Source organism: Clytia hemisphaerica, unplaced genomic scaffold (assembly GCF_902728285.1).
Source record: "Clytia hemisphaerica strain Z4C2 unplaced genomic scaffold, Clytia hemisphaerica genome assembly, whole genome shotgun sequence".
Lineage (NCBI taxonomy): Eukaryota > Metazoa > Cnidaria > Hydrozoa > Leptothecata > Clytiidae > Clytia > Clytia hemisphaerica.
Genome location: NW_027104101.1, coordinates 3,375,087 through 3,389,840, shown reverse-complemented (window position 1 = coordinate 3,389,840; position 14,754 = coordinate 3,375,087). Strand labels below are relative to the sequence as shown.

At 35.5% G+C, this 14,754-nt stretch overlaps 1 protein-coding gene across 2 annotated transcripts in view; it reads right to left on the bottom strand.

Moving 5' to 3' along the window:
- LOC136813102 (nischarin-like) overlaps nt 1–14,754 on the bottom strand; it is a 33,153-nt gene that overhangs the window by 7,216 nt on the left and 11,183 nt on the right. For both annotated transcript variants that reach the window (XM_067069621.1, XM_067069622.1), the window contains exons 5-17: nt 14,256–14,304; nt 12,663–12,758; nt 8,268–8,335; nt 7,562–7,648; nt 6,150–6,245; nt 5,165–5,332; nt 4,458–4,526; nt 3,579–3,705; nt 2,803–2,861; nt 2,245–2,373; nt 1,934–1,972; nt 1,467–1,676; nt 1,023–1,074 (exon numbers count right to left, since the gene is read on the bottom strand). In XM_067069621.1, coding sequence (XP_066925722.1) covers nt 1,023–1,074; nt 1,467–1,676; nt 1,934–1,972; nt 2,245–2,373; nt 2,803–2,861; nt 3,579–3,705; nt 4,458–4,526; nt 5,165–5,332; nt 6,150–6,245; nt 7,562–7,648; nt 8,268–8,335; nt 12,663–12,758; nt 14,256–14,304 — 1,249 coding nt within the window. The remainder of the gene's footprint in view (nt 1–1,022; nt 1,075–1,466; nt 1,677–1,933; nt 1,973–2,244; nt 2,374–2,802; nt 2,862–3,578; nt 3,706–4,457; nt 4,527–5,164; nt 5,333–6,149; nt 6,246–7,561; nt 7,649–8,267; nt 8,336–12,662; nt 12,759–14,255; nt 14,305–14,754) is intronic.

The following is a 14,754-nucleotide window of genomic DNA, read 5'->3' as shown; positions in this document are numbered from 1 at the left end:
CACTACTCGATGTGGGTCGATTTGTTATTCAATGTATATTTTCTGTTTGAAATTTTTTCACCGACATCTGAGTAGTGTTTTCTATTTCTATCCATTTATTTGCATAAGCCTAAAAAAGCTAACATCGCAAATAAGTGCTACCATTACCTTACAAATATAATATAAGACTTTGCTTGGCCGAGATCGAGAAACTGTATCCATAGGGTACGTAAGGTCAGTGATCAAAACAGAATTAAAATGGATAGGCCTTTTCATAAATTACGTCACGAACATCACTTGCCTCGTATTTAAACAATTACCATGGTTATTATGTCCCTTGAGAGAAAAATGATTTTTTATGAATAGTAGTAGTTTCAATAAAATCTGCTGGAAGTTAATCACCATGGCAATAATTTCAAATCGAGGTAAGTGATGTTCGTGACGTAATTTATGAAAAGGTCTATTAACAGGTTTTTTTTGGGAAACGTGAAGAGAAGAAAAAGTATTTCATTTAATGGTCCTAAAGATATATTCATGTTTATCAATTCTTAGAATTTGCTAGGAATCAGTAGGCTTGAAAATTCCATTAATTAGCCAGAGCTAATTTGAAATTCTCCTGCCTAAAGAAAAAAACTCTAAATGTAACGTTTTAAAGTACCGTAAGGTAATAGCCAAATAAAACAAGGAACCTATGATCAATTTAAAGAAACACGGAAAGCTCCTTCTACAATCATGGTCAAAATTTATTAAGAATTTAGCTTATTTTCTCGTTTTTCGAAAATTGGAGTTCGGGGGAGAAAGTCGTGGGCGAGAAAGTCGCTTTTGGGCTAATTGATAAATTTATTCGCGCATTTCAAGTCAGGAGGGGTTTATAGACTTCCAGGCTATATTCTGAGCCCTATTGGACCCTTCTTGAACTTTTGGATCCTAGTTAAGCGTTAAAACTATACCCAACCTAATATAGAGCGCTTCCAAATTGTTTGTGGTTATATAAGATTTCGTAGGAATTTCCTTTTTTTCTTGAAAAAATAATTGAAAAATACCTGTTTTATCTTTGGTCGAGACACGATTTGTAATCTGAGGTATACGTTCTTTCTGAAAAGCGAGGAAACAAATTTGAGAAGGAGCTTAAAAGTAGTTTGACGGCGTTTTAGTTACCATCCCTTCAGGATAACATGAGGGTAACCTTGACTCTTTATAACCGACTGTTTAGCTAATCAATTGCAGCATAGTTTTAGATAGTCTATAAACAGACCCGATAGCTACGGCTAATTTCAAAATTCATTGGGAGACGACGAGAGAAGTGTTGCTATTTGCATATATCAGGTTTCAGTACGGGAATTTCTTTATCAAACAGACAATGCGCACAGAGTGAACTACAAACGATAGACGTGAGATACACCCTGGTACAGAGTAAGTTTTAGAAAGCTCCATTTTGTGGAAGAGGTATTTTTAAAAATAGCCAAAAACCAAAGATGACTAATTACCCGTTTAGTGCGTGGTGAAGTCGGCTTCTTGTCATCATTTTGTTGTGATGATGCAACAGTAGGTAAAAGAGGTGACACAGGGCGTGGTGTGGGTGGGGCAAAACTTGGGGCGTATGACGAGGCGGAGGACTGTGACACAGTTGAAGGGTAAGGTTCATCTTCAACAATATCGTAACTGTCCTGCGATGCTACGATCTCTTTTATCTTGTTCTGTGAGGGGAGTTTGAAAGAATAATTAATACAGTATGATTCGAAACCTCTGTAATTCGTACTAAAACATCCCTTCAGCTGGGTAGTTGTTAAATAAAACACACCTTGTAATTCAAATCTTTTCCTATTTCGAAAAATATTCTGTCCCTTAAAAGACGAAATAGAGAGAGAGTCAACTTTAACACAACGTTATCGATACAAAACGTACCAAATGAAACTTAAATAACTTATTTTTCAGCACTTTTAAACAGTCTTACCATTTCTCTGTTAGAGGTTGGTATACCATCCAAAACAACCTATCAAAAAGAGACAAAAGGAACACCATTCAATGGTTCAATGATATTATTTATGGTTTGAAAATGAAATCTGCACTTCGAAGAAAAGTTGCAAAGTTAAAAAGAACTTATATGAATATGCATGCTTCAAACAACTTTCCATAAGTCATTGTCATAACGCTTTTACACTGCTTTAATGATTTAGTAGTTTTGCTTTAAGAAACTAAACCATTCTTCTGACAAGTAATATCCATTTTTGAAACATAACAAAAGATATTTATTATTCTCCTTACCTCACCAGCTCTTCCTCCAAACTGTCCGAGAATACGTGTCCGGTAATTGCCAGTCTCTGCGAAAGGGTTTCCAACGACACGAAGCCTTCTCAATAATGGAAGGTTCCCAAGAGGTAACACATCTTTCACCTGAAAAGAGAATTTGACACGAAGTAATAGATAGAACTGGTTCATTCTTTGGCTAAGCTAAATTTTTATTATTTAATTAAAAAAAGATTCGATTTGCATAGGGAATGGCCTCGTCAAATTCAAATGTTTTCCTCCATAATGGAATCATTGTCTAGCTTTTTCTAGCATTACAGTACACTGGATAACGGATTCGATTAAGTTTTACAATGGCACCACAAAATAAAGAAAGAACGAACGGACGAACGAGCGAACGAACGAACGGACAAAGGTTAATTTAAAGGACCTCCGAGGTAGGTCCAAAAAAGGAAGAAATTGGATATTTACAGTGGGAAATTTGCGGTAGCTTAAATACTACTATCCAAAAGTGACCTCTTTAGTTCAAAGCAGCAATGGTTGATGTGTACATAGGAGTAAAGAAAATTAGTTTACCCTCTTCATACGGTTATTGGAGATGTTCAACTTCTCAAGACAGTACAACTTGTCCAACCCTGTTTGTTAAGTGAGAGAAATAAAGACTAAGAATGGGCTTTTCCAGAAAAAAACCGTATACCCCCTGTTGAGGAGGTTCATTTCCGTTCCAAGGGGTAAGGTTTAATATGTGGCGGAATTCCATAGGGAGATACAAAAATGTGTCAAAAATAACTGGAATTCCATGGGGGTAGCTTTTTAAATCCTACTAAAGTTCAGAGTTTCAAATGGGTTTAAACCTGAAATTGTCTGGAATTCCAAGGGGTTACAGCATTTCCAGCCACAGAGGGATGGACCTCCTCAACAGGGGGTATACGGTTTTTTTATGGAAAAGCCCAATCTGAGTTCTGTAAAATTTTAAAACCTTTAAACTTGAAAACATTAAAATAAGTAATGATAATAAACGTTAATAAAAGTATTAACGATCCATTAATATTCATGATTTGCACAACTGGAGAGTCTTCTCAGAACTTTTAAAATCTTCCACCCAATACGTCACTTAAACAATAGAAAAAGTGACGTATTTTAAGTGAGAATTTTGGTAGTTCTCAGAAGACTCTCCAGTGGTGCATATTATGAATTCACAGATCGTTTAGAATTGACAGAGCTTTGTGTAACATCGAGGTAAAGAGAACACGGAGTCCACGTTTCTCGAAGTTTGATATTTCCTACAGTAGTTGAAAACTTGTACCTAAGCTAATACGATCAACAAATAAAAAGAGGAGTATTTCCCTTACCATCAATGTTTTGAATACCATTACCGGCAAGGTTGAGGAAGGAAATACTAGGAAGTTTGTAAGGGAATTCCGATAAATGTCGCATCTCGTTGTACGATAAGTTCAAGTCGGTGAGAAACGTCAATTCCTGAAAATTACAGTATTTTCATTACAGCATATTAGTCGACTAAATTCGAGGAAAATTAGGACATCCAAGGATTTTCTAAGCACCTTTTTATGTCTATATACCCGCCAAAATTACTCAATCTACAATTGAGTTTTGGAAACTGAATCCAAAATATAAAATACATTTCCTCGCAAAATTAAACTTGTTTGTTGTTTGGAAACAAAAATCTCTAATATTATCTACTATTTAAAATATTTTAGGAGCTTCGCCCTCTAAACACCAACCAAACCCCCAGCTTCGTCATATACAGCTTGGCTGAGAAAAACCCCCTTTTCCAGCATACTAGAAACTCAAACCAAATTTACAAAAACGGCTCCAGCTCAAAGTGCTTAGAAAAATCCCTACCATCGTAAAAAAAAGTGAAGAACATTGTAATAGTCTATACAAACTAATATCATCACGTTACTGTATTATCATATAACACCCACATTACTGTATAACACTTTATTATGAACGATTTCAATGTACAGTGCAATGTTTCCAGTCGTTTTCACAAACTAATATTTCTACGTGATAGTTATTGATTTATCGTATAACATATTACTGTATACTACTTTATTATGAACGACTTTAATGTGACTGACAGTGTTAGTAACGTGTTTCCATATTGAATTACCGGTGCTGTAAAACATGTACAACAAACGACTCTAAACTAATGAGAGAGTAGAGAATATCTTACAAGAAAGGAAGAGAGCAAATAAGTAAGAACGTACCTCTAGATATTCGACTTCGGTCAGTAAATTGTGGCTTAAATCCAAACACTCTAACGATGGAAGAAGTGTCTAGAAAGAAAACACAAGTGATCAATGGATAAACAGGATAAATCTTTTGATCAGAGTTTTTTGTCCAGGATTTTTGAAGGTCAGTGAGATGAGAAGCTTTCTTCTAGATTCCTACGTTTATAAAGATAACAAAACGATTGTCTATTTCTGCTCGATTTATTGTGTCGATTCCTAATAGTAGGGGTAGCCAAGCCTGGGGTTCCGTGACATCTTTTTTACGACCTAGCCATTTTTAGTCTATTCCAAAGAACAGTTATGATACAAGATTTTTTTGAGAAGGAGGACGCGGATTAGGCCCGGAAAAACCTTTTGTGACCAAAATAGTGACGTCATAGGAAAAACTGCAAGGGAAAATAAAGCGTGGAGAAATAGCTTATTTTCAAAAGTTAAAATAAACGAATGATTGGTACCATCTGAAAGAGCATGAAATTTCGAGAAAAAAAATTGTAATACAACAACTCTCTGACTAAAACACACAAAGAAATAATACTATAAGGTAGGAAAAATTTTATTTCTTAGATTTTCGTCTGCTAACTAGAAACTTTACAGCTTATTTCACTATGCAGTTTTGTTTTGAAAATCTACCTAACCCAGCCTCGCTTTCATGTTGAATTTCCGTGTTACATATTTTCACTTACCATTGAGTAATCGATGGATCGGATATCGTTATAACTGAAAGAAGCTCGTTTTAATTTTTTCCATGACGGGAACCGCTCTGTGATTTGAGTGCGATCCTCTTTACCATTTTGAGTTGAGACGGTCATCAAAACACCTTGCTCCCAACACTGTGCACCGATCAAAATATCCTGTGCAAAAGTTGGAGGGAATATTCGTCAATGAAAGGTAACAATAAGTACACTGACATTTAAAAATGGAAGGAGACAAAAAAATTAAAGCTAAATTAGCGAGTCCATTTCAGACCGAGAAAGACGGAATTAGAAAGTGCCGACCTTAGAGCCGACTTAGCATAAAAAACGACGTAAATTTTCCACGATCAACTATTTGTCAATTCACAACTACCATTACATACTATAAAATATAGAGGACAATATGTTAGGCTTTTTGAACTTATTTCTTTGAAGCAGCTCGTGTCATTAAGGATTTGCAGACGAGTTCAAGATTCAAACTTTGTTGTTGTAACAGGTTGTTATGTGTTGTTACACATAAACAGAAATGAAAATTGATTGCTGTACAGGACATACACCTTCTCCTACACTCTCCCTCTTATTCTGTAATGGATTTGGCAACCCCAGGACATACACCTTCTCCTACACTCTCCCTCTTATTCTGTAATGGATTTGGCAACCCCAGGACATACACCTTCTCCTACACTCTCCCTCTTATTCTGTAATGGATTTGGCAACCTCAGGACATACACCTTCTCCTACACTCTCCCTCTTATTCATTATAAAAAAGTGCTTCCCATTATAAAGACTTAAAGATGCATCTCTCAACTTAAGGGGGACCAATCTTTTACAAAAAGATTCGGATTATAGAAGTTAGGAGCAGAAAGAGAGTTGCCTGCATACGCAAAGAATCTTCAACAAAACAGAATTCAATCAGAAAGGATGAAAATCTTTTCTGGAATACTATCAGTTTAAAGCATGTATGAAATTTTATTACCTTTAGCAATTGGATAGATTTGTGAACGCGCAATTCAGAGGTGCATTTTTGAACAGCTTCGATGCCCTCTAAATATTCAATATCACAACATTGGATCTGAAAAAGAACAGAACGGGATATACGAGAAATGATGTAATGGACTATGGCAACCCAAGTAGGTTAGCTCTAGTTTAGACGGCCGACTTTCTGCCCAGCCTATTCTAATTGTTTGAGTAGGCGAAAAGTGTGCACACTTGGCGCTAAAATCTCTGCTTGGTAAAGATTGAAAGAAGACATTGCATTGACGTCAAGAGAGGGCGATGCATTGACTTTAGACAGCCAACTATTTGCCAACTTTAATTCATAATTATAATAGTCGAACGTGCACACCGCACTGGGCTCAACTTTAGATATTTTGTTATTCGAAAGCCTAATTGTAACATTTCAAATATTTAGTATTAGGTAGCAAATATTATAACCTTGTCCGTTTTGGCTGAAATTTGGTTCACTTGTTCCACTTATTCACCTGGGGTTGTTTTTATCTTAATTTTTCATTTTTTTATATCCGTTAAAATAGTGTCTTTAGAATAGTGTCCTCGTCCTCAGAGCCTCAATAATACTTTCCAATTTCTAGTCGAATAAAAATATTCGCTAGAAAACCACAAAAAATTGAACAAAAATAAAAAAATAATGAAAAAGTTGTAAAAAAAAACTTGATTCAATTTTTAGCCTCGTTTTGGCGCCAAATCCGACCATTTTTGAAGTGAAAAACTGGTCATCAGGCCCCAAAAATCAAAATTTTTGAAAAATGTAAAAAGCACCCCCAGATATTCACTCAAGGAACAAGTTTGCAAAATTTCAGCCAAATCGAACACTTTTTGAAGTCTCCAGGCTGCCCCAAAGTTTTAGCCTCGTTTTGGAGAAAAACTCGTCCCCAGGCCCCAAAAATCAAAATTTTCGAAAAATGAAAGAAACACCCCCAGATATTCACCCAAGGAACAAGTGTGCAAAATTTCAGCCAAATCAAACAATTTTTGAAGTCTCCAGGCTGCCCCAAAGTTGTCGGACGGACATACATACAGACATTGTCAGATTCTAGCTCAACTGAAGTTGAGAATAGGCAGGGCGAAAAGTGGGCAGTCTAAACTAGAGCTTAGCTTTCGATAGGGTAGATTTGTAAGGTGCAAGTGCAATTTTCAATAACCATACCAGTACTAGTTCAAAATTCTATGGCTATTTGGTATTTTTTAAATCTCCTTCACGATTACCAATAATGATGCTTCGTTGGTACCGCGATGGAAATACTTAAATAATGTTTCAGATTGAAATTCTAATAACTTAAAGTAGGAATACAATCGAAATTTCAATCTCAATATACCTCTTATCACCTATTTTAAAACTGAGAAAAATGATCAAAAGCAGTGAAGACAAACCTCAAGATAATCTAATGATCGAAATATGGACAAGTCATATGTAATGTCTTCACTGCCAACACAGTTCTTCTGGAATCCTGGAAAAACCTGTAAACACGAAAAGAACGGAGGCAAATTAAATCCTTAAAGTTCATAAGGTTTATAAAGTATGATAAACTCGTGCGAAGAAAAAACCGAGGTACTGCTTGCAAAGCTATCACTTTAGAAACCAGGCATTATCCATAATTTATACGTTTGTATCGGTCGAAATCTCTCTTGAAGTTCCCTCTTGGGAATTGTAAAGCCCCAAATAAGAGTAGAAAATTTAGATAGAGACCAGGCTAAACTTTAGAAAAGCGGGGAAGAACTTTGTTGCTTCCTTTTACTTTATGAAAGAGATTGATTTTGCTATACAGGGTGTCCTGAAAAAGTGGAACAGAATTCAAAAAAACATTTTAATCACTATGTGAATTTTTTATTAGCTATTGATCGAACAAAGAAATTTCATTGTTTTCTATATGATTACTCCAACCCCAACCCAGCAATATAATGAGTTCTGAAATTTTTACATTACAAAAAAGATGTTTCGTTTGTTTTCAGTCGCAATGTGATATTTGCTGATATTTGAGGAAGGAAAGCATGTTCGATATAAAGTCAACGGACGAAGAAACGAGCTTCATCGAAACGAAGATTTGAAATCCTTAAAAGTAGGATTGAAGCAGCTTACGAGTATTCTGGGAACTTGTTGGATGAAAGAATAAAGGTGACCGATATCTTCCGCTGGATCTTGTGATTCTGGAAAACAAAAAAAAAGCAACACACTTTTTTATAGAAGAACAATTTTATATGAACAATGAGACTCAAAATCGCCAAAAAATAAGAGCGATCTAAGAACAATGCTGAGCCTAAAATTACTCCATTTCAAGCAATTTAGGGGTTAAAGTAGTAGCGCCTGAGTATAATGCCTGAAATACCTCAACTACACCTTATAAATAAGAACAGGATAAAAGCAATTTGATGCTCAAAGTGCCAAAAAAATAAGAACAACCAAGCCTCATTTTACTGGTTCTTATAAAAACAAGCAACATGCTGAATGGACCTACCTGTTGATCAAAATCAGATAAAAGTAGGTGTTCTACATTTTACTATTGGTATTGAGCAAACACAATAATTTTTAGAACAATGCAAAAACGTCTGATTTATTTTCTTTTATCATTGTGTAACTTGGTCGTCTTTTTTTGAAAATTTTATGACGAAAAAAAATTTTCCGAGAAAAATTACTTCAGCCACATTTTAAGGTACCTTGCATTCTATCTTTCTGACAAAAATCAGGAAAAACTAATGAAGCAATTTTGCACCAAGTCCAAAAAACCTTATGTTAGGTAGTTTTTGGCCCAAATTTTCCCCAAATTTTTTTTTCAAAATCGGGCTCCGTCACTTTTCAGGCATTGCTATTTTGTATCATTGTGCAAAAAATAAAAAAAAACTAATGAGCCGATCCCGAGAAAAGCTGCTAACAGGAAAATGGTAAAAGGGAATTTCCCCAAAAAAGCGAAAATCCGTATTTGACGACGAAAAAAAATTTTCCGAGAAAAATTACTTCAGCCACATTTTAGGGTGCCTTGCACTCCATCTTTCTGCCAAAAATCAGGAAAAACTAATGAAGCAATTTTGCACCAAGTCCAAAACACCTTATTTTTAGGTAGTTTTTGGCCCAAATTTACGAAAATCCGTATTTGACGACGAAAAAAAATTTTTACGAGAAAAATTACTTCAGCCACATTTTAGGGTGCCTTGCACTCTATCTTTCTGCCAAAAATCAGGAAAAACTAATGAAGCAGCAATTTTGCACAAAGTCCAAAAAAAAAACCTTATTTTAGGTAGTTTTTGGCCCAAATTTGCCCCCCAAAAATTTTTTTCAAAAATCGGGCTCCGTCACTTTTTCAGGCATTGCTATTTTGTATCATTGTGCAAAAAAATTAAAAAAAAAAATAATGAGCCAATCCCGAGAAAAGCTGCTAACAGGAAAAATGGTAAAACAGGGAATTTTCCCCAAAAAAGCGACATCCGTATTTGACGACCGAAAAAAATTTTTCCGAGAAAAATTACTTCAGCCACATTTTAGGGTGCCTTGCACTCATATCTTTCTGCAAAAAATCAGGAAAAACTAATGAAGCAATTTTGCACCAAGTCCAAAAAACCTTATTTTTAGGTAGTTTTTGGCCCAAATTTGCGAAAATCCGTATTTGACGACGAAAAAAAATTTTCCGAGAAAAATTACTTCAGCCACATTTTAGGGTGCCTTGCACTCTATCTTTCTGCCAAAAATCAGGAAAAACTAATGAAGCAATTTTGCACAAAGTCCAAAAAACCTTATTTTTAGGTAGTTTTTGGCCCAAATTTGCCCCCCAAAATTTTTTTTCAAAAATCGGGCTCCGTCACTTTTTAGGCATTGCCATTTTGTATCATTGTGCAATTTAACAAAAACTAATGAGCCAATCCCGAGAAAAGCTTGTAACAGACGAACGGACAACGGTCAAATTAAAGGACCTCCCGGTAGGTCCAAAAAGTGTAGTCTCTGTAACTGGAACGAACATAACTGGAATGTACTTCTCTAACTCGAACATTTCTTCTGGTCCCTTCAAGTAAAACAAGTCTCCATAACTCGAACATTCAATAATTCAATCAAATTTCAACTCCCTGTGTGCATTCGAGTTGCATGGAGATATTTACACAAGACTTTTCAGCCTGTTTGAGCGCAAAGGTAAAACACTAGTAAACCTAGTTAAAGTGACAATAATGACTTTCCAGAAAAATTTTTTTTAGACAGAAAACACAGAATGTTTGTTCAGCAACTTATCCACCATCTTTAGATAATTTTCTATTCTTCCCGATTATGGTTCGGATGATCGGATTACCAAAACAAAACAGAAAACGTTCGAAAGTTCGAAATTTTCAAATTCGAATGTTTTATTTTGAATATTTCTAAGAGTTCTAAGAGTTCCTAGAATTGTAATGTCATGTTTCAAGCTGTTAAAAGGTATTCCTGACTGTCCTAGAAAAAAGACGTACATAAAAAAGATAGAACCATAAACCTCTCATAAACTGATAACAGTAAAAATCTGAGAAATCTAGTTTAAAATTCTCGTTTTGAAAACAGTTAATACACCTTTTTTCTTCCAAAATTCTGTATACACCACCCCTTTCAGCAGTTAGTACACAGGTGTACTAACTGTATTTTGCAAATTTGAAAATATACACCACCCCTTTTGGCAGTTAGTACACTGGTGTACTAACTGCATTTTGAAAATTTGAAAAATGGACCCACCACGGTACTAAGTGTCATGGGTGTCGTGTACTAACTGCTTGCCCCCCCTGGTTGTTTATGAGTTTGTTACCTTAAAAACACGTTGTGGCATGTTGGGTTTTAGAGGTTAGGGTTGTGGCGGAATTTCGAGTAAAAATGTACAGTGTACTCTGAAATGCTATTAGTTACAAGGTCTTTTTCAGTCTTTTCAAAACAAAACATTCGAATCTTGATCAAAATTCGAAAGCACATTCGTCAATATGCAATGTCATCTTTTTTTTCTTAATCGAACGTGAGGAAGACAGATACAGTATATATCCCACCGCCACGTGATGTCTTTTGACCAATGAAATCGTTAGAATCTTACTGATGCGGAATAATATAATATGTACTCTTTTCAAGACTCAATACAGTTCACGAAGTTATTGATAAAATGGAGTTGCTATTTTCTACGGAAAAACGTCAGCATTTGGCTAAAACACACCCAATGGTTTTTTAACTCACTAAAAACCACAGTACTTGTTTTTATCGGCAATCCAAAAAATATCTGCAATCTGATTGGTTTAAAAGAGTATATATCTTGTATTTTACATGTACAAAAGATAAATTGACGAAAAGATGTTGTTGCATTGTAGCGGTAGAAGCAAACTAACATCACTTTGCTACAAAAGTGCCTGCGCTTTTTTCTCACATAAAAAGTGCATTTTTTTGGTCACCGATAAACCAGTTATCAGACATTTGCTCGTACAATATGGAAATATTTCACTCGTTCCGTATTTTCCGTATATTATATATATTGTACGGAAAAATTCGTAAAATATTTCTCACAACTGTCCGATAACAGGGTGTCTACGGATTTTTTTTCGGGATTTTCAAGGTTTTCAAGGTTTTTTTGGTCATTTTTAAGTGGTATTTCAAGGTTTTTTGGCAAAAACTTCGGCACTTTTCAAGGTTTTTTGATACTCAGTTGACATGGCTCTTTACAGGAATTTTGTTTTTTTCAGAATAGAGGACAGCAAATAAAATTTATTCGCTTTTGGTGCCCGGGGAATTACTTCCACAGTTAAATTCCTATCTCCCTCTCGAGAACAATACTACAAAGAGAATTATTCCAGCTCCCTAGTCTTCCAACTTTAGAAATAAAGAATTATAGAAGCAAAATCAATTGTTTACAGCGACCGAGGTGGCGCAACCATGGTTTGCGCCGACGAGAGAAAATTTTGATTTAGACTCTTTCAAATGGCTAAAAAACACCTTGTTTTTGATTTTGTTTTTTACAAAAATCAATTTCCAAAAGAGTTGTTTTAAGGAATCTTCGAAATTTTATTGATGAACGGCCATTATTCCAAGACGCCCTGAAGCGATTTGAAAATTGGGGAACAGTCGATTTCTTAGGGCTCATGCAAACATAAAATTAGTGACAAAAACTCAGCTAATGATAAAAGAATATGTTGCATTCGTTGCGACAGAATCACACCAGAAACAGGGAAATATGGAATTCTCTAAATGTTATAAATGTTTAGCGCCGCATGCGGTTTTTTACTTATTCTTACTTTTCGAATGACTGGATAGTGCTTTTCAAGGTTTTTAACGATTTTTCAAGGTTTTCAAGGTTTTTCCCAGAAAATCGATAGTTTTCAAGGTTTTCAAGGTTGGGTGGTTCATTTTCAAGGTTTTCAAGGTTTTCAAGGTTTTCAAGGTCCCGTAGACACCCTGGATAACTATTACTCACTCTCAGAATGATTAAATGTCATAAGTTGAGCGCATCGCATGACTTTCCGTGGCAAAGAATGGATGTAATCAAATAAAACTTACCACACGTAGGCAAAGGTAGATGTAGGCGTCTATTGATGCAATGGATTTGAAGTGGTGATATCTTGAAGACCAGACCTTTTGATAACAAGTCATCACCTGTGTAAGAAGAAAATCAATCAATATTCTGAAAGTACAACCTCCAGAGCGATATAATAATATTTTGTTCGGTAGAGCACTTTAAGCGTGCAAACTGCGATTTTCAAGATTCTTAAAACCTTTACGTGAAAGTTGATTTCGTTAGAAATTCCAAATCATGATCCTATGAAGAACGAAAGTTTACGCTCAAGAAAACTTTTCTTTCCCTTTAATTCGCGATAATTCCACTTCACGTTTCTATTTTAAGTTTATACGCCTAAAGTACATGTTCTCATATTCTTATGAACAAGTGTGCTCATAGGTACTCTCTCTAATCAGGGGCATTATAAGGTAATGGCGGAAGTGTTTGTTTTTTAGACAGGTCAGGAAATGTTCGATCTAATGATGAGATACCTGGAGTGGATTAGTCTAGCAAGCTAGACGACTAATTCATACATAGTAGAAATAAAGCAAAAAGTAATGAATGGAACAATTTTAGTCGTCTAGAAACACCAAACAAAAGAAAAGTGTCAATATTGCAATTATAATTTTTTCCTGCTCAAAATAATTCTTGAGAAAAAAAATATGAGTGGATTTGTGTATTGAAAGTTTTTCATTTGAGTTGATTTCGTTTTGAGAGTTTGTTGTTGCTTGATAAATTGTTTTCTCGCAACGCAAGTTTCTGCGTAGCTAGCCCCTGTATCTATAAGGCTGGAACACCGGATTCTTCCAGTCGTTTATACAAACTAAATCCCGTATTATTATTTTTATTATAGGTATTATTAGTATATCACGCATTATAAACGACTCCAGTCTAGGAGTGGATCAATTGTCGCGATTTTCGCTAATTTTGGCCGTTTTCGCAAAAATTAGTCCTCGCGAAATATTTAGAATCCCAAAATTGGCAAAAAGCTCTAGGAAAATGAAAGACATCGGGTGAATATGTCTATTCGCGAAATTTTGTCCACGCGAAGATTTTAGATCTTCGTTTCGCGAAAAAAGTCCGCGTGAAAATCAATCCACTTAACATATATAAGCAATGTACGCAACACACTGCGAAGTTTCTTTACTAATAATTGTAACAATATTTGTTTTGCTTGTGTAAAACAAGCAACCTATAACATTGAAACATGCACGAGATTTGATGAAAGAATGAGCTCGACGTGACGTCACTGCATTGGGAAATCCCAGTATGATCAAATTACATCACAACGACGAAACATGTAACACAGAGACAAAACAAATCACATTATTTTTAAAGCTTTTCTGATCTTGGACTCCGGGCCGGAGGTTGCTAACTTTTCTAAGTCCGCTTCTGAAATCTGCTATGACCAACTCGAATACCATTACCATTGCTTAGCAGATAAAGGGAATAGAACAGTGGATTAAGGGTAGATAACTAACCATCGCGTCGCCTCCGATTGCGATCGCGTCGCAAAATTCTTACTTATTATACCATACTTATTACTGCATTTACAACCCGTTTTTTATTGGAAGAAAGTTTAGATATGAACCTACCAATCTCATACATGTCTCTTGATAACTGTTGACAAACTGCATGGACATCCTATGAATGAAAAGATGATCTTTAAATTACTCCATATCGTTCAGACACTTCGGTCCCTTTACATCAATCAAGGAGAAATGAGCATGCCGAGAAAACATCAACTACAAATAAAGGCTGGAGAGTCTATGAACCGCCACTTATGGGTGTTATCAAACGATGTATGGGTGGCAGATCCCTACAATAAATCCAGTGTAAAGAAAGCATGGCATAACGAATCCCTTTCTTTTGAATGGCCACAATTTCCATCCACGAAAAGCTTGAATAGATTGAACATAATAAAATTTGAGGGGATTTTGATCTACAGAACTTGAGAAAAGCTCAAAAAACCAACTTTCCCTAAGGAAATGCAGGCAAAAACGGGTTTGTTTACCTCCAGAGACCAAATGGTGGAGGGCATCAAAATAATGCGCGCACATTAGTTTGGCGAGTTACGGTAAAGGTGTATTCTCA